The sequence below is a fragment of the Neodiprion lecontei genome, chromosome 1 (assembly GCF_021901455.1).
Source record: "Neodiprion lecontei isolate iyNeoLeco1 chromosome 1, iyNeoLeco1.1, whole genome shotgun sequence".
NCBI classification, from domain to species: Eukaryota; Metazoa; Arthropoda; class Insecta; order Hymenoptera; family Diprionidae; genus Neodiprion; species Neodiprion lecontei.
The window spans coordinates 33,527,300-33,544,846 of record NC_060260.1 but is presented as its reverse complement, the minus strand read 5'-3'; the positions used below and the strand labels follow the sequence as shown (position 1 = coordinate 33,544,846).

Sequence of the window (17,547 nt, the reverse complement as noted above, 5' to 3'; positions counted from 1 at the left end):
TGATATACAGATTGAAAACAAATATAATTCACTGAATCTTTAGATACGTAATGCACGGATTGTTACCCAAATAACATGCCAATTAAACGTTGCAGCAATCTAAGCTATTTAATTCGTTGTTATAATGTTGCAATGCTGCACGCTTAGATGCAGATGTGGACAGTTTTATGGGCGTTAACGTATGTGTAATTTAAACATCCTGTCTTTAATCACGATTTTATCTCCGCAACGCTGTTTCAATTCAATCGTTCTTCAGTAATTGGTTCTCTCGTCCATAGTTTATTCGCGCATAAATTATCTTCTGCAGGATTGTCACGTAATATTAGCAATTTTTACAGTATTTCGAAAAAGTATGCATAATGATTTTGATTTTGGCTGTCTTCACTGCTTAGTACCGCAACAGATTACACTCTACAGAAATCACTGGGGCACCCGCATTACCTTGCATTTCATTTGTCGGCGCCTTGAACCTGTCGATGATGGTGCCTGAACTTAGCACACCAGTGTCGCACGCCTGCGAGTTATTTTGCCTAATGTCAGGCGCTGAGTCTTTCAGAATTCATCGACAAGGACGTTTTTTTTACGCTTAAACTATAAGTTCTTCATTATTCGTGGACGAGTAATCATTATACAGTTTCTACGTGTATCATCAAAATGGGAATGAGACAGTCTAACCTGTTTTTCCTTACTTCGGTCATCGGATGGACTTTGTGCACTCCAAGACTGTTATTTTTGATACTTAGAAAGTGCAGCGGTGATAGTTCGGAGTGCTAGTTGTAGATTCGGATTTGAATGAGACGAAATGCGCATGTTCAATCACAGTACATGTAACAAAGAAAAGTATTTATTGAAGTATACATGGTGAAATATATAATTAATAATAGAAAAAGATCGTCCGTAGTGTCCGTAGTTTGTGTGTTATAAATCCTTGGGCATTGCAGGGTAGTCGATTATTAGAGAGTCATGAAACCAGTAGACATCAAATCTCGTCTTTACCACCAGTAGTCTCCAAGCAAACTTCCGTGGCCATAACCACTGTAGCCATAACCACCGTAGCCATAGCCATGGCCGTATCCATATCCGTGCCCGTAGCCATAGTATGGATAGCCTGCAAAAAGGCATAAATGGGTATTTGCACGCAGCGTATTGTTATGGGCTAATGAAATATTGGAAGGCTTGTACATTGGAGTATTGAAAAAATGTAGAATAAGACAATCAATCGGCAATCGAACTTTGGTCATGCATGGATCAGACAAATGATGACTTACTGTAGGACGAGTATAGGCCATGTCCGTATCCATGGCTCGGATAACTGTAACTGCTGTAGACTATAGGATGTGAATAACCGATGTAACCGCTGTGACCAGGACGGGCTAGTACGGTGCCGATGATGCTGGCCAGCAGAAGAAATGCGAACTGGTAAAGAAAAATCATCCCACATTGATCTTGTTAGAATTTAATTCACGCAAAATTTTAGGAAGTAGCATTTCAAGTTACAAGTTAAGTCATTGTCGTTGCACTTACGATTTTACTTGAAGCCATGTTCAACCTATGCGATTCACCACAATGCTTGATGAGCTGACACCTCTCTTCTCGGAACCAACGGTAGTGGTTTCGATGTCCAGTGATACAGAAGAAAGATGTGAGGTTCTTTTATAGTATCCATAGAATCCTTCAAGCCCCTCTCCGTTCTGAATGGAAAAAAAATTTTCCTTCCTTTGTACTTGTTCATATCCGCGATAATAACAGCATGCATTGTTAGTCGTTGCAAAAGTTACGTGAATATGCGTGCATTATGAAAGAACACAAGAGTACCACGAGGAGTTGGTCGGGGTCGCTGATGCCTTGCCCCGCCCAATGCCTTGACATCCAAATATCTTCCCAGCACTTAATGAGGAATCGCTTGTTAACCGATGCTTGCTTACGTGTCATTTCTCTTCACAATAGAAATAATATGTCAGCTCACGTAACTAATTATTAAAGGATTTAGGGGCATTTGAAAATTACCATCATCTGTCACCAATAAGCTGCCACGCCAGCTGCTCGTTGCGCAATGAACGCGCAAGCTAATTGCCAACGCTATGCGTTATTAGTTCTAGTCACAGAGTTTGTCGCTAAGCTATCAGGTCTTGCATGAATTTCAATCCATTTCCTGCATTGCGCAGGAACTTGCTGTGAGAGAATATTTTTCAATGCAATAGAGACACGGAATGACAGTCTTGGTATTTAAGTATCTGTATTTAGGTATAACTCATTTCCGGCACTGCAGCAGCTATGAGTTAAATTTATTCTACACGAAAAGATATAGGTAGAGTAGCGAGACTGATCACTTGAGGTTGATTAAATTATGTATTATAAAGGTATGTACACGAAATTGAGTAATATTAAATAATAAATTTACTGTCAAAGTTGGTTTGTTCTTCTTTATATAAATTAAGTCCAGTGGACTAATGATAAATTAGAAATTTAACTTAAAACTTCCAACTCTTGCTGGTGTACTTAAATTCTTCTGATGTGCCGGGCTGAAATTCATGATCTACGTTATCGATCGCGGGCAAAAAAAGCTTCACTTCGTAGATTGAATTTGAAGCGGCAGGTACAGGTGCTGCAGGATTTTCTGGATTGACATCAGGTGTCGGTTGACTTAAAGGGGTTGTAGGAGGAGGCGATTCCTGCATGCTTTCTGGTAGCGCTGGCGGAGGCATCGGGGGTTGTGCAGGTGGTGGAGGTGAAGGGGCTGGGGAAGGTGCTGGTGGTGATGGGTGGTTGTAATTACGATTGGGATAGAATCCACGGAAAGGCTGTCTATGCGAAAAGTTTCTCGTAAAGGTATCGTTGAAGAGATTATGAAAGTGTTCAGAAGGACGATAGCTGCTGTAAAAAGGTCTTTGATAACCCGCAGGGAAAAAGGGATCGGGGAAGGGTGGAGACAGATGGTGCGGTCTCAGAGGGCGGTTTTCACCATACCCCTGATAATCCAAGGGTGGTAAATTTTGGTACGGATCCATGGGTCTTTCTTGAAGTGGCTGCGAGATTTTTTCCTTGAAATCATGGGGAGGTGGTCCGATATCCCCACCTGGTCTGAAGTAGTTACTGGGCCCCAACGGTCTGTCAAAAACCCCATGTCTGTACCTGTCAAAATCCATGCTAGGAAACGGGTCAGGGGGTGCTGACTGCGTCAAGATCTCGGGATGTGCGAAGCCGTTTGGTGGCAGAGGATTTGGACCATGGATAACCTCCGAAGGTCCCTGTCCTCCGGATGTCTCTTTACCGTTCCCATTAACCTCAATATTTTCCTTCGCGCTCGAAGTTGCTTTTACACCTGCATTCGGGCTTGCCGGGGATCCGAACGGGTTGTAGAGCTCGGATCTGTAGTAACCTGGATCTCGAATGTCGCTCACGTGGATCCGTGGCCTGAATGACGGTCCGTAAAAAGTGTCAGAGTAACCCACTGGCCCTGAGGCCCCATCCTGTGGGCTCGGAGGATAGTGGTAGTGATAGGACCTTTCGTAGTGGTACGGATAAACTTGATTATCGAAATGTATCTCCGGTTTTTTGTCACTGACGCTCTCTGCTTGTTCTGGAGTCCTCGGAACCGTTTGTTCCAAGTTGACCGCCGAACGGTTCGACTGAGCGCCTTGGAGTTCCTCGATGAGGGTCGGCGACAAAACCGTCTCGACGTCTTTAGCGTATTTTTTCAGCAGCTCAGAATCTGCAGATATGAACATTAATGGGTCTCAATTACACCATCGATCAATTTCATGTTACGATATGCCACTGGTGAAATTGGTTTTGATAACTTACCGGGAGGTTCTTTTGCCACTAAACGTCTCGAGAAGACACTTAGCCATAACGCGATGCATAACAGGATCTGAAGTAAGAAAAGCAAATATGATCTTGGTTGTCAACTAATTTTTATTCGTATTCAGAAAAATCTAATCTTATTGTCAATTGCAGAAATAATGCTATGCTCTGCGTACATCTTCTAGAAATTTCTACAATTAGTACCACTTTATACAACGCATACAAACTACAACTTTTATTGATGCAACATAAATCACCAAGGCCAGTGTGCGTGTGCGATTTGCTACCTCATTCATAGATCAATACATGTAGTGTTGGAAAAGTGTTCAGTAGTTACACAACGCGCACATATTGTTATCTCATCAAAATACTGCACTACAAGTTGACATACCAAATAAAAGTAGTCACCTTCTTCCCACGTGCAATGATATCACCGGTGATTTATTCAAATCGGAAATTATTAGTCAGTAAATTGATTACTGCTACTCACCTGTGGTGGGTATTGCATGGTGCTCTCTCCACGAAAGACTAAAGGGTTTGCTCCTCGCTAGATGTCATTTATACTTTCTCTCCTGATTGTTACCGACTCCTTATGCGTGTATCTGGATTAAGGAATGGGGATACATGGCATGTCGTTCGTCGTTATTTCCCTGCTTCTCTACCTCTCATTGCACGCGTTCATGCAATATACACGCGGCGTGGTATGGAGGAGATACGGGGTGTTAGCGGGCCGCCAGGAACCACGGATTAAATGTAACACCAGGTACTCATTGTGACTGAAAAGACGCATTGAACTGTTTGGTTCACCGTCGATCATTCATCAGCATACGTCCTTGTGATATTTGGGCACTCGACACTACTGCATAACTATCAAAAGTTGTCCAATTAATTGAACGCAAATTACTTGACTGCATCAGTTATCAAGTGTCAATTTCTTTGATCACAAAGAAGAAAACCTTGCGGATCAGACCATCATTCGATCTTTCTAAGTTTATACTTTCAATCTTTACCAAAGAAGTCATAAAAGACATGTTTGATTCATTATTTTTGACTAGAGTAATTGCGAAGGTATCTCTTTTCTGTTAAGAGATCAGTTTGTACAACGTGGAAGTGAACAAGGAACTGGACAGATTGAATAATTCGCTGTGATCGTTTACTCGGTCAGTTCAACAAACTGTCGGTTACTACTGTAGGACTGTAGAGTCCCTGCTACGTTATGAAACAAACCTGTTTTACCCTAGCTACAGTCGTTATAAGCTATCTAGTCTACAGTTTTAACTGAAAAGTTTGTCACTCACTTAATCTAATTGTTCAATCTGAAGTCATCACGGGAAAAATAAAAAAATACAAGGTACCAAGTCAGCCCAAAATCCGAGAGGTTTTTCATCGAGGCGAACAGGTGGTTCAAGTCAACCTTCACGGTTTCTCAGAACGGGAACTTTGGTTCAAATTGCGAAAATCGAAATTAGCTTTGGTGTTACGAAACTACTCAAGAACCCAGTAAAGTGCAATGTAAAAATAAAAGATCATAATTGGTCATAAAATTTGCTCATCGAAAAGCGTATAAATTGCACGTTATGTTTCTTGCTTTCGTGTATAAGAAACATTATAAGGTGATCAGCGTTGACTGAAAACTACGTAACTATATAATACATAATAATTGCGACAGGCAATTGAATCACTGGCGTGGCAAAAGGTCGGCCAGTAAACGCGGTGAAATTGAAATAAAAAAACGAAATGAAAACAAATCGGAAATGGTGTTCGCAAGTAATAAATAAGGATTTATTTCGTTACAGAAATTTAACACTACTGATAACCGACCGAATGGATCATGCCGACAACGCCTGGCGCCACGACGCCCGGATGACTGAAGATCTGCACAGGCGCTCCAGATCCCGGAGCCGGAACGATCGATGGTCTTCTCGAATTTTGACTCATGACCAGCGATGGTGCTGAACGAGGATTGGCTGGTGCGTAGCTGGAGATTTGGCCGGTATTCGAGTTTCCGTATTTCGCCACCATTCCGCTGACGCTACCGTACGGAATTCCGCCTACGGGGTAAAAATGTATGGAAGTAAGTATAACCGGTCATCCGGTGGTCTGTGATTATAATATGTATGCAACAACTTTCGATAATAATTATTGTCACCGTCCTTCACGCAATCGGCACTCGACATGCCTAGTTTCCGTCTCTGCCCTACAATTCCGTTAGAATTTCCTGCTCTTTCGCAAATAAACGAGTGAAAAAGAAATGCAACTCTCACGTCATCTCACGTGATTCATTACTTAGGAAAACGCGGATAAAAACTTCAATACCGTTTTACGGTCACAGTAACGTGGAGACCCACTAAGCCGGTTTATTTCTGGACAAACTTGCATTGCATTTAATGACTGAATGAGCTTCTATCACGCATCAATAATTGCAGCCAATAGAAGGATGAACTTTTTTTTCTATACCTATTGTTCGAATCTGATTGTCTTGCCTTAGAACATCTGTAATAACAACCTGATTACGAATTTTTTTTGTAATTTTAAGTCGCTATACGGATTCTCTTCGGTATTTCGTTTACTGTGCACAATAATTTTCTTCCGGGACTTGATCACGGCAATTTATCGATAAATTCCCGAAGCGAGTTCGAACCCGCGGCTTTACTTGTACTTGATTTGCGTAAGCAATATACTTGTCCAAGAGAAAGGATTAGAGGAACGCAGCGATCTCTGTTGAAGAACTGAGGAAGGCGACTACTAAACGCGAGCTTGACCGAGTAGGCAGATAACTCTTGGATTATATCTGCTGCAGCAGCATTGCTGAAGCTCAAGGTAAACTGATTTCACGATTTACTTGCACGAGCTAAGTAGCAGATGCTGTGTATACTTTACCATAGGCAAGTCCATTCGTCATCTCCACCATTCCAGCACTGTCTGGTCGAGCATTTACGAAGTTCAGGATAGCGGATGCCGCGACCAGGATAAGGATCTGAAACAATGGTTTATGTGTCAGTTTATCAGAGTCTCGGCTGCAAACTTGGTCTGCGAAAGCCTATCATAAGCAGTTTTCGAGTAATCTTTCCAAATTTTTGATTTACAAAACACCAACTATATTTGACGACACTGTGCAAGGATTTGTATGTTGGATTGTGAAACGTATTACAAATATTTGAAAAAGAGGTTGAATGATCGAAGAGTTGGCTGCACTCACCTTGTTGAGAGACATGTTTCACAGAGAAGTTCAGAACGACTGAGCAAGAGTAAAACTCAGAGCTGGTATCATGAACCGAATTATATACTAGTTGAACGTATGTCATTAGCCAATCAAAGTGAAGCAATTTTTTTCAAGATCAGGTGTTATTCATAAGTTTAGAATTTTATCGCCGCACAGTGCGCCGGCCTCCTTGACCTTGAGCCAGGCCCAGTTCCTCTCACAAGTCTAACACTCGATTTCTGTTACACTATAGCCATCTGTGTATATCAAGGACTCGCTGGATCTTGTTTGCTGTACCTGAGTATACGCGTTGGCTTGTACGTTCGACGCTCGATATGGCTTAGTTGATAATTAACTGACTTAAGAAATTCAAAGAACCAATCAGTTTCATATGAAACCTGTCGATTCTAACTCATTGCACTCTATGTAGGCCAATAAGGTGCAAGTTCCAGTGTTTTCACTGTTCGTTGGATTCTTTTAGGAACGAAGGCTCTTGGGTTCACCTTTGGGCGCGCCGTCTGATCGCACATGATAAGAATGACATATTTTTATCCGATGATTGAATAAGATAATAGCAATATCGATCCTTTTGTTCACTTGCGGTTAGAATGTGCTAATGAGAATTTATATGTCAGTAGGTAAGTGGCAATGAAGGGAAGTCATGGATATTTCTGACCTCTGTTTTCACACGAAATTATTTGCCTGCGGTTGTTCTATATCATACTCGACCCTCGTTTTGGTAACCTGCGTCTTCTGGACCAGGAACTTCCGCCTTGACAGGATATCCGACGAAAGTTTGCTTCGACCTCGTATCAAAAATATTGGCACTAGATTAATGATTTTCTCGAGTGTCAAGAACCAGGTCAGGGATGTCAGGCAAAACTGAGATCGATTCAAAGCGCTGACAGAAAGAACGATGTAAGCTGCCGTTTAATTATTGCATATTTAAATCGTAATTATATACAAGTTGACATTGTCTCGCTCAGTACCAGTCAGGAATTTGCATGCAATTTTAATACTGAAGAAATTTAATAAAAACTCTTCAAGCTTGCGTTGCATAATTTGCGCAAAATTTCTCGCCAACAATGTGCACGAAAACCGGCAACCGTGGACGTTGCACGGGGGCAAATTTTTGCAACATACAAAAGCCTTACCACGTCCAGTGATTCAAGTCCTTCTGCTGGTCACGACTGTCACCTAATTGCATCATTGCTGCAAGAATTAATACCTCCTGTAATTACATCTCATTGCAGTAATCACGCGCTGTTGGTTCAGAGCTATGACTGTATTTTCAGGTTCGCAGGAGCTTCGAAGATCGGTAAATACGACTGCTTGATGGTAAATATTTCGAAGGGTACCAGGAGCGTAATATTTTTTTTTACTTGGATGTTTGAATTGCGGTACTAAACAGGGAAGAGTACGAAAAGTATTATCAATGATCCAGATGTTCCCATGTTCCTGACTGTGCGAGGGAGCCAAACTCAACGAGTGCTTCGTATCTCTGGATCTGCAAGAATTTCGTAGATTTTTTTCATGTTATAAGGCAAATGAACGAAATAGTTGAACAAATATTCATACTTCCTGGGAAACATGACTTTTAAGTTCGTCCGATTCATTGAACGCCATAAAGTTTCGGGAAATTGATTAACAGTATTCTACACTACGTGCAGTGGCAACCTACTCGTTTCAATGAAATCGCAAAAGTATTTCCGGTCTGTGATTCGGTTTATAGAAGACCAACGAACCGACGGCTTACGTAACAGTTACGCTGAATTCGAAAATGACTATGAGAATGATATTTATGTAACGTATTTTATTAATTATAACAAAACAGAATTCTCTATGTACAATATTATAAATAAACGTATAACGGTAACGAGTTGAATGGTGTACAAAACAGGTGAAACTCGAACCCAGTATATGTTGCATGACGATTAGATCAGCGGTAGTCAGCGGTGGGTAAGAACTATTAACCCATACCTGCGTGTATATGATCATTATACCACTTTTTACGGTATTTTTTATCTCCTCAAGAGCAGGATTTAGAACCATATTGTTTGACGGCGGAATATTTTAGAGATATTGAATAATTGGTACAGGGTATATCAATTGCTTAACCGTGCAAAACAGGTATCACGAAATGCATAACGTAGTCGCAATAACAGCCGTATTATAGTTTGAGTAGCATAACGATTGACAAAGTCTTAAATGACTCGAATTTAAATTATTCAAGGTGCAACGACACCGACATAGTACTTTATATTTGCTACCGCTGCTGTAGTAATTAATTGCGTATTTTTTTCCGACATCTGCGAATGGCGAAATTTTACGGCCCCGTCACGCTGTAAAAATCGTGTCAGGCACGGACTTTAACGATTTGTTTAAAATAACACAAGCTCTGATACATAACTACAATCATTTTTTATCCTCGATGTAATAATAATGCCGCTGGCTTGGGTCCCTTATATAGTTCACCGTCAAAGGTTTCACATCCTCCTCGTCTTTGTCATCTTCTCTATTCTGTTTCATCCTCTCCTTTTCAGTTGAACTGTCTTCGTACACTGTGCCCGGAGTTTCCTCAGTGTTTGTAAACTCTTTCCTTCTGTTGTCTGTTTCCTTTATTTCACCCAACTGCGGAGGCATTTTTAGAAGCAGTTGGCCCATGACGAAGCTCTGAAAAATAAAGCAGTTATTGCACCATACGTGTCGGCAGTTTTGACAATGTTTTCACATGGCAAATGGATTTAGTTATTTGTCAAGACATTCAGGGTGAGAGCGATTGCAGAATAACCAGGATAAATTTCAGATGTTTCTCATTTCTATTTAGAAACTATCAAAAATGATAATTACACTTTCAGTGAATGTTGTTGTCTGCAATCCATGAGGTAGAGGTAAATATTTTTCGGTAGACATGCTCGGTCAATCGGGTGACCTCACGACTGCTAAGATAACTTACATCGTCCCTTAGTGAACTATCGATATCGGCGTCCGACTCGGCATTTTGCGTTTTCACCTCATCAAATTTTTTGTATCCCTGATTCTTTTTTCTCTTCAGTTCTTCCATTTTGGCTCTCTTCAAGTGCAGCTCGTCCTCCAGTGCCGACGGCCCGACGGTCGGATCCTTGGGAATGATTGAGATGGATGTCCGTTTCTTTCCATCCTTGTCGAGCGTTACTTTCATCCGGTAAAAGTGTTCCGGTGTCTCTTCCATGGTTTCTGAAAACGTTTCGACGCTCTCATTCTTTCCCGGAGAATCATCTTCCGAGTTCGTTGAATCTGACAAGTTTTTTGTACGACCTGGCACACTCGAATGAGCCTTCTTCGACTTCAAATTGTCATTTTCGAAGTTATTTGCTTTGTCCGTATTCTTGTTCGTAAGGGTTCCAAAGGTGGCATCCCGATTGGGGAAAGACGTCTTCGTGATGATCTCTTCCTTTGACACTCGCGAGCGATGCTCAAAGGTTCTACTTGTTGGTTTCGGATCTTCTGTATCACGATCTTCGACAACGGTCGATGTAGGCCTTTTGGTTGTATGCGAGATTTTCTCGACCGTGTTACTTCTGGTCGGTGTACGAGTATCGACAGTGGGTCGTTTTCTTCGGCGGGACAAGACAGTCGTTGATGTTGTTGACTTCTGCGGAACTTCCTGACTCTGAGACAAGTTTGGAGCATCCTTGGAGTTGACACGTTTCCGTACGACAAATCTACCCGGTGTTCTGGGTAATAATTTTCCAGGTTTCTCAGTTGTGGTCGTGGTAGTGGATGTCCATCTGGCTCTTGGAAGAACCGTACTCGTAGTAATTTGGTGTTCCTGTGACCTGTAGAAAGGTGTCCGCCTAGCGGTATTGGCTCTACCTTTCAGTCTTGATGGTCTTCGTGTCGTTGTCGTCGTCGTCGTTGATGTCGATGTCGTTTGTGTTTTTGACATTGCAGGCGCTTCAGTGGCAGATTTTAAACTTGGTCTGAGGGTAGGCCGGTCCCTAACAGGCGTGGCTTTGTAACGAATAACTAATCTCGGTGCCGTTGTGATATTTTCAGGAATAATTTTCGAATCAGATACCCGTTTAGTGTTCTTCAAATCAGAGTGAACTGGTTCACTCGACACCATCTTTTCGGTTGTGGAAACTGGAGTATTAACTGTGGGTGCGGGTTTACCGGTGGTCGAAATATCAGTTTCGAAGGCAACCGTGGGCTCGACTGAGGATGCTTTATCAGCCTCCTTCAAAAACTTCAACACCGATTCTCTTATTTTCTTAGGCTCGGCGGTCGTTATAGGTGCACTATTAGAAAATGGCAATTTGAACTGATTGGAACTGTATTTACTGCTAAATTTAGCAACTGGGCGATTTTCTGATCCCACTTCCTCGTTGTCGTGTCCTTTGTTCCTCCGCAAATTCTTTTTGTAGTTTTTACTCGGTACTTCGTAGCGCTCCCATGGGTACGTGAATTTTTCATTTTTTTTTGAAGAAGAAGCCTTCCTTTCTTCCTCGTCGAATTCATCGTCGTCGTGGATCGAACTGTAGCCTATCATTTTCCTCAACATATCGCGCTCCTTCCGCCTCTCTTCGGCCAATCTTTCCCGTTTCTCCCAAGGATATTCATATTTTTCTGAACTATGCGCCGAGTAATCTTCCTCCGCTGCATCCTCTTCGTCGTCCTCTTCGTCATGATACCTTCCGAACGTGAATTTACCGTTCTCGGAACTCTCGTCAGCTTGATCTTTCTCATCTTCATCGGAGTCATCGAAGAAAAATCGTTCGTCCTTTATATCCTGGAAAGAGGGATGGTAAAATGCTGGCTTATTGATGCGAGGTCCCAAATCGGAAAATTTCTCATCCTCAAAACTCTCGAACGGTGAACTCGGGCGACTGTTGTATCTGAAAAAAGTCATTTCGGAATCCTTTTGCGGTGAATTTTTCTCCTCACTTTCAGAATTATCAGCGCTTTCGTCCGAAGAGTCGGAATACTGTTTCGTATCACTGGAATATTTAGGACTCTCTTCATCAGATGACTCTTCTTCTTCGTAAGAATCATTTTTTGGATCTACATCGTGGTCCTCGTCCTCTCCGTCAACTTGTTCCTCGTTAGATTTCTCATTTCGAGTATTCATCACCTCGCTTTCTGATCGTCCCGATTTTGGTTTAACGTTAAAGCCATCGCCGAATCCAGAACCATCTGTTTTAAAAAAACTATCAAAATTCCCATGCCCGAAAGTCCTCGTAGGTTTTGCGAAGTCCATGACACTCGGAGTCGTTTCTTCCTGAACATCTTCGTGAACATCATACTTTCTAACTATTTTCTCCGGTTCAACAGTAGCGTTTTCTTCCTCATAATTCTCCGGACTCTCGTCATTTTCTTCTATTCGTTCCGGTTCAAGATCTGTCGTGCCAGCCTCGTAGATCTCGTCAGAAGATTCGGCATTTCCAACTCGTGTTTTCCTCTTTCTAGGCATTGTATCAACGCTCTCATGAATCTCACCTGGCTTTGCTACTTGTTCCGAGAGAGTTCCGATCATATCAGGATTTGTCAGCGCTTCGGTGCTCTTAGATTCCGGCAATTGTTCCGAGCTTGGTGTGGACGTGGTAGAAGCGACTGTTTGAGTCCTCTTTCTGACGATTTCCGTGTACCTTGGTTCTTTTCTCCTACCGTCAATCACTGCCGAGTTTCTTTGGGCGGTGGTGAACTCTCCGTGTCTTTCGGTGCTTGTTTCATCCTTTGAATTTCTGGATCTAGTCCTGACAACGTAAGCAGGTCTGTTCTTTCGAGTTACAGGCTCTTCTGTGGTAGTCGTCATTGTAGCTGCACTGGCATCAAGATTGGTCTTCCGCTTTCGTTTAAGCCTTGGACTCGCTGTTGTCGCAAAAACAGCACTGGGATTTCCGTTTCGTTTGCCCCTTACTTTCACGATGTGTTTGCTGGCGTTCATCTCTGGGTCACCTGGACTACCGCGGCGATTATCCAGGCTCCGTTTGTGGACCGTGACGGTTCTGAAATATCCGATAATCTTTTGGTCATCATCCCTCACCGGCCTCTCGGTTCTGACTCTAGTATTGTACGAAACCTTGTTAGTTCTGTAGGGTCGAAGTTTCGGCTTATTGACGAGCTGAGGAGGCGGAAGTAGACCGACGATACTCTCGTCGGAGGGGCTTGCCGTTACACCCATCGGGTAAAAACCCTGCTCTCTTTTCCCGTTCGGTATTGGAACGCGATTCGACGTTTTCACTTTCTTTGGACTCGTTGCACCCGGAGTGTGGCCTGCGTTCGGTGATACAATCGTCGCCTCCATAGAGGTGGGCACGGTTGGCGTTCCAAGGAATTCGTACAAGCTTGCCATGTTTTTTATCGTCCCCATAACATCCTCGTAAACTTCCGTTTCATACGGTGTTACGGACTTGGTTTCGGCCGTCTGCATCGCGGTCGGCTCAAGTATCTGAGCCGGTCTACGGTTCCTATTTCTTCTCGGATCTCTCTGCGGTTTCTTATTCAATGATTCTATCAATTTAGCGTTATTAGTGTTGTTGCGTTTTCTGGTCCGCGGTTGAACGGAAGATTTCACGCTTATGGCTTTCGCTTGGTTTCGGTTCTTCACTCGCCTCCGGCCACTGTCCATTCTCTTAATCGTTATGGTTTCCGGTTTTCTCGATTGTGCAGGGTGCTTTTCGTCTAGTTCCGGCAATTCTGCGATCCTAGCCGCAAACTTTACGGGGTCCAATTCGGTTGGTCGAGTCGGTTGAGTGATCTGCTTCTCGAAAAATAAAGGGCTGTCGAAAGGGTTTTGTCCAAAATATTTCGCTTTGTAGCAGTCTAATTTATCTCCCAGGCCTCTCAGGCGGGGTAAATTTTCTTTTGGACCCCTATTCGGTACGGGTTCCTCCTCTTCGGGGAGAACTTCGTCCAGACTCGGATCGACTCCCTCGCACTCTACGTACCTATCTCTGGAGTCATAGAATTCCATTCCTCCAAACGTTTTTCTCGGAATCTGTTCGGGGTTTATGATATACTGTAAGGGAGACAAACTCGACACTTTAGAATTTTTGTAAAAGGGATATTTCTGATGATCGATACTAGCAACAGTGGTTGTGGGATAATTCACGATCTCGTTAACGTCCTGAATTTCGTCCAGGTAGTCTAGATCCGGATCATCGATTTCAACCAGCTCTTCACGTCTGGCTTTTTCATCCTCATTTTCGTCTTCATCTTCGTACTCTGGTTCTTCCTCCCTCACCTCACCCTCTTTCACCGCATCGTCATCTTCGTCTTCGAATCTAGCTTCGATTTCTTCGTCGATAACATCGCTGGCTATTTTATGAGACGCGTTGAGCAGATCTTCATGATCGCTCCCATTTCGCGATCTATCGTTCCTCAGAAATCCGTCGCGCTCTTTACTTTCACTCAGAAAAAGCTCTTCCGCTAGCGTAAGGGAATCTTCCGTTACAGTCTGGCTATTTTCACGTACCAGATTCCTTTTTCGTCTCATTGTCGCCTTCCGCGCACCTTCGATATCACGGTGCTCCGTTGACCCTTTATCATTCTCGACAGTAAAATTGAATCGCTTACTTATCTCGTGCGCAATAACAAAATCGGCGATCTTCTCCTCACTCAATGCTGTTTCGTCAACGCTTCGCGGATGTCGCGAAGATCTGCGATTACGCGGAACGTAGAGAGGATCGGCATGATTGGCAGGCTTGTAATATCCAATTTGCTCGGCGTAATTATCTCTGCCATTTGGCGGAGGTGGCAGGAGTTTAGAGGCGGGAAATAATCTCTTTCTATCAACACCGGGTGGGGCACCGCCATGAAATGCCGGTGATTCTAAGCCTATAACCTGGACTAAGCCGTTGTGTTTTACACTGTTCTTGTTAGCGTTGAATTTTTTCCCATTACCTTCTTTCGCCGCTTCGCTTTCCTGCGTTATGGTCGAATAGCCTGCGACATTGGGATATAAATTCAGTGTGAAATCGGAATATACAGACGTGCTTACAGCTGGCGGCTTCATGATAGTGAAATCCTCCACGTTGGCACTCTCACTTTTTTTCCCATTGTACTTCCTATTTTGTTGGCTGGTTACAAAGTTCAACATTTTCGCATACTTCGAGTCTGGACTGTATACCCGGACAGAAGTTCCCTTCCCGTTGTCAGACGCTGACGCCAACGGATTATTTCCAGTCAAATCTTCCCTACCGATCGCCTGATTATGATGTTTCGTTGCCGAACTGCTGTGAGACGCAGTGGAGCTTGCGGGATCATAATTCTGGTGCCTTTCAGCCGCTTTCTTTGCTGACTCGAGATACATTTTTTCCCAAGCAGACGAATCCGTCGGCAGGCTATATTTCCCATAATCATATGGTTTCCGCGAGTTCGTAATCAACGAGTAAGTCGGTGTGCTGTATAAAGAAATATCATCGTAGTGCGATGGTGTCGTTTGTACCACGGACTTTACAGGAACGTTCATAGCACTGTATCCCCAAGTTGCAGGATCACCGAAATTAACGAAACTCAGATAATCTTCACCGCTCCGGGGGTTCGCGATTTGATCGTTCACGATACCGTATTCCTGTTTCGGAATCGCGTTTGGATTCACCGGCTGGTGGCCATTTTGGATTGGAACGGTATCCTGAATCGGCAGAACGACACCCGCGTTATCAGAATACAGAAGATACGGACCGTGGCTGTTAAAGGCCGTCAACGTCGTCGACGGATCTGCGTTATAGGGAGTCGCCGATGTACTATAGTACTTCCAAAATACGTCACCGTAATTGGCCGTTGTCGGTGCCTCAGTGATAATTGGCTGCGGACTGTTAAGACTTTCGTAGGTAACCGTGGTGATGTCTCCCTGCAGGTTGTAAACACTCTCCTGCGGTCGTGAATTCGACGAGTCGTTATTTTCGTCAGCGCCGTATTCGCTTATCTGTGCGTTTGAATTCAGGTTCTGATTATTCTCGATCTCTCCTCGAAGCAGATCCTTCTCCGAGCCCTTTTCGGCCTCTTCGTTTTCTCTCCCGAGGTCGTCCTCCAATCTTTCGATCTCATTCTCCGCGACGATTTTCGGATTGACATCAGGCCTGCTCAGCTCATCCTCGGGGAACTTATTCTTCTTCTTTTTCTTCTTCTTCCTGGACGATTTTTTAGCTTTCGAATTTTCCTTCGGCGGAGGCTCGTCGCTGTAGTCGTCGTTGAATTCCTCAAACTCCTGAAGTTTCGGCTCGAGAGCCTCGCTTCTCAGATTTCCCTTCTTCGGTTTGCGCTTGCCGTCGGCTCCGGATCTCGCCTTGCTGTGTCGCTGGTCGTGGAGCTTTTTGGCGTACCCTTCGTGAAAGTCGGCGTCTCTGACATGCCCGGCATGGTCGTAGGCCGAGTCTTCGTAGCCTTCCTCGGTGTATATGGTGTTGGTCTTCTTATTGCTGACCACTTGTCGTAATCTGGGAGCGTTCTCCCTTTCCTCGGCGGTTTCGGCCTCTTCGATGGCTGCGCTTTGCGGCAAAACCTTCACCGTGTGGGTACCTCGCACCTGGGCCAGTGATTTAGTCGGCACAAAATCCAGGGGGATATTCTTCTTCGGATCAGGCTTGGCCCAGGCACCTGGAGCGACGTATTTCGGTCGCGTTGGCACTTCCGCAGGATCTTCGTGCTCCGAATAAGGGATGACGTGGTCCGGTGGGCCGGGAGGATCGTCCTCCGAATCCTCCAGGGCGACATCCTCGCTGATCGATTCGGACGCACTAGGCTCGAGGTCAGGATGGACACTCGGTTCGTCGGACTCGGCTTTTCCCTCGGTCGTAAGGCTGCGGGCATCGCTGCTACTTGGCGAGCAATGATTTACACTTAGAACCGAAAGAAAAAACAAGCACCAAACTACTTTTTGAATCATTTTTACAGATGCGTTCACCACCACATTATTTCTGCCGAACTCATGGATATGCAACCACTGAATTTAGTCGGGTTTCACTTGTTCAAGGGGCACGATTTTGAGATTAGGTGGTCACATGCTACCACCAAGTTCAATCCTTTTCTGTTTAGTTGTTAGATTTGTAAATGTACGCAGATCCGATTTAGTATACGGTCTTTAGGCACTGATACTTAATGTACTTTCTTTCCTAGGCTGGACAGTTTCTTAGCATCGATGTTAAAGACGATTAAGTCACACTGCACAATCAATAATAGGAAAAAAATTAGAATGCAATTAAAACTCGTTGATAATCTTCTACCACACGGTGCGTATAATCCGACTTACCAATGCGCACATTTCACTGTCAAACCGTTTTAAGCTTTCCACCTTTACAAATGAGCCACCAGAATGTACTGCTCGCTGCGCGATCAATGCAGTCTAATTTATATTTTCCTAGGATTCGAAAGGGAGAAGCGAGACAAAAAACGCTAACGCTATCTCTACTTGCCGGAACGACATTGCGTTCCGCTAGTTCTGGATCAATTCGAACCTTCCGAAATTAATTTGCAATTGATGCTGACTGCGTTCCTTTATATCGACGCGAAAACTGCTTTCCCGTGAAAAGTTTTTTCCACAGTTTCATTTTATTCCAGCG

At 43.7% G+C, this 17,547-nt stretch overlaps 4 protein-coding genes across 4 annotated transcripts; all 4 read right to left on the bottom strand.

Moving 5' to 3' along the window:
* Positions 1-828: 828 nt before the first annotated feature.
* On the bottom strand, positions 829-1,638 carry LOC107228152 (fungus-induced protein 1-like). The gene is made up of 3 exons (XM_015669528.2): positions 1,525-1,638; positions 1,269-1,416; positions 829-1,108 (listed from the first exon to the last, which is right to left on the bottom strand). Exons 1-3 carry the CDS (start codon positions 1,540-1,542, stop codon positions 993-995), a joined length of 282 nt encoding a protein of 93 aa, XP_015525014.1. The 5' UTR covers positions 1,543-1,638; the 3' UTR covers positions 829-992.
* Positions 1,639-2,254: 616 nt separating this feature from the next.
* Positions 2,255-5,428, bottom strand: LOC107228135 (leucine-rich repeat extensin-like protein 5). The gene is made up of 3 exons (XM_015669508.2): positions 4,295-5,428; positions 3,805-3,871; positions 2,255-3,712 (listed from the first exon to the last, which is right to left on the bottom strand). Exons 1-3 carry the CDS (start codon positions 4,310-4,312, stop codon positions 2,472-2,474), a joined length of 1,326 nt encoding a protein of 441 aa, XP_015524994.2. The 5' UTR covers positions 4,313-5,428; the 3' UTR covers positions 2,255-2,471.
* Positions 5,429-5,559: 131 nt separating this feature from the next.
* LOC107228151 lies at positions 5,560-7,143 on the bottom strand. Its single transcript, XM_015669527.2, has 3 exons — positions 7,004-7,143; positions 6,685-6,781; positions 5,560-5,855 (listed from the first exon to the last, which is right to left on the bottom strand). Exons 1-3 carry the CDS (start codon positions 7,016-7,018, stop codon positions 5,611-5,613), a joined length of 357 nt encoding a protein of 118 aa, XP_015525013.2. The 5' UTR covers positions 7,019-7,143; the 3' UTR covers positions 5,560-5,610.
* Positions 7,144-8,799: 1,656 nt separating this feature from the next.
* LOC124296619 lies at positions 8,800-16,874 on the bottom strand. The gene is made up of 2 exons (XM_046746676.1): positions 9,963-16,874; positions 8,800-9,679 (listed from the first exon to the last, which is right to left on the bottom strand). Exons 1-2 carry the CDS (start codon positions 16,872-16,874, stop codon positions 9,422-9,424), a joined length of 7,170 nt encoding a protein of 2,389 aa, XP_046602632.1. The 3' UTR covers positions 8,800-9,421.
* Between the last annotated feature and the right edge of the window lie 673 nt (positions 16,875-17,547).

Coding starts and splice junctions, on each gene's coding strand:
- LOC107228135 (XM_015669508.2), bottom strand. Junction 3,713..3,804: donor AGTGGCAAAAGAACCTCCCG/GTAAGTTATCAA, acceptor TCATATCTGCAG/ATTCTGAGCTGCTGAAAAAA.
- LOC107228152 (XM_015669528.2), bottom strand. Junction 1,109..1,268: donor TGGCCTATACTCGTCCTACA/GTAAGTCATCAT, acceptor GCCTTTTTGCAG/GCTATCCATACTATGGCTAC.
- LOC124296619 (XM_046746676.1), bottom strand. CDS start 16,874: ATGATTCAAAAAGTAGTTTGGTGCTTGTTTTTTCTTTCGGTTCTAAGT. Junction 9,680..9,962: donor ATAGTTCACTAAGGGACGAT/GTAAGTTATCTT, acceptor TTTATTTTTCAG/AGCTTCGTCATGGGCCAACT.
- LOC107228151 (XM_015669527.2), bottom strand. Junction 5,856..6,684: donor GACGAATGGACTTGCCTATG/GTAAAGTATACA, acceptor TTTACCCCGTAG/GCGGAATTCCGTACGGTAGC.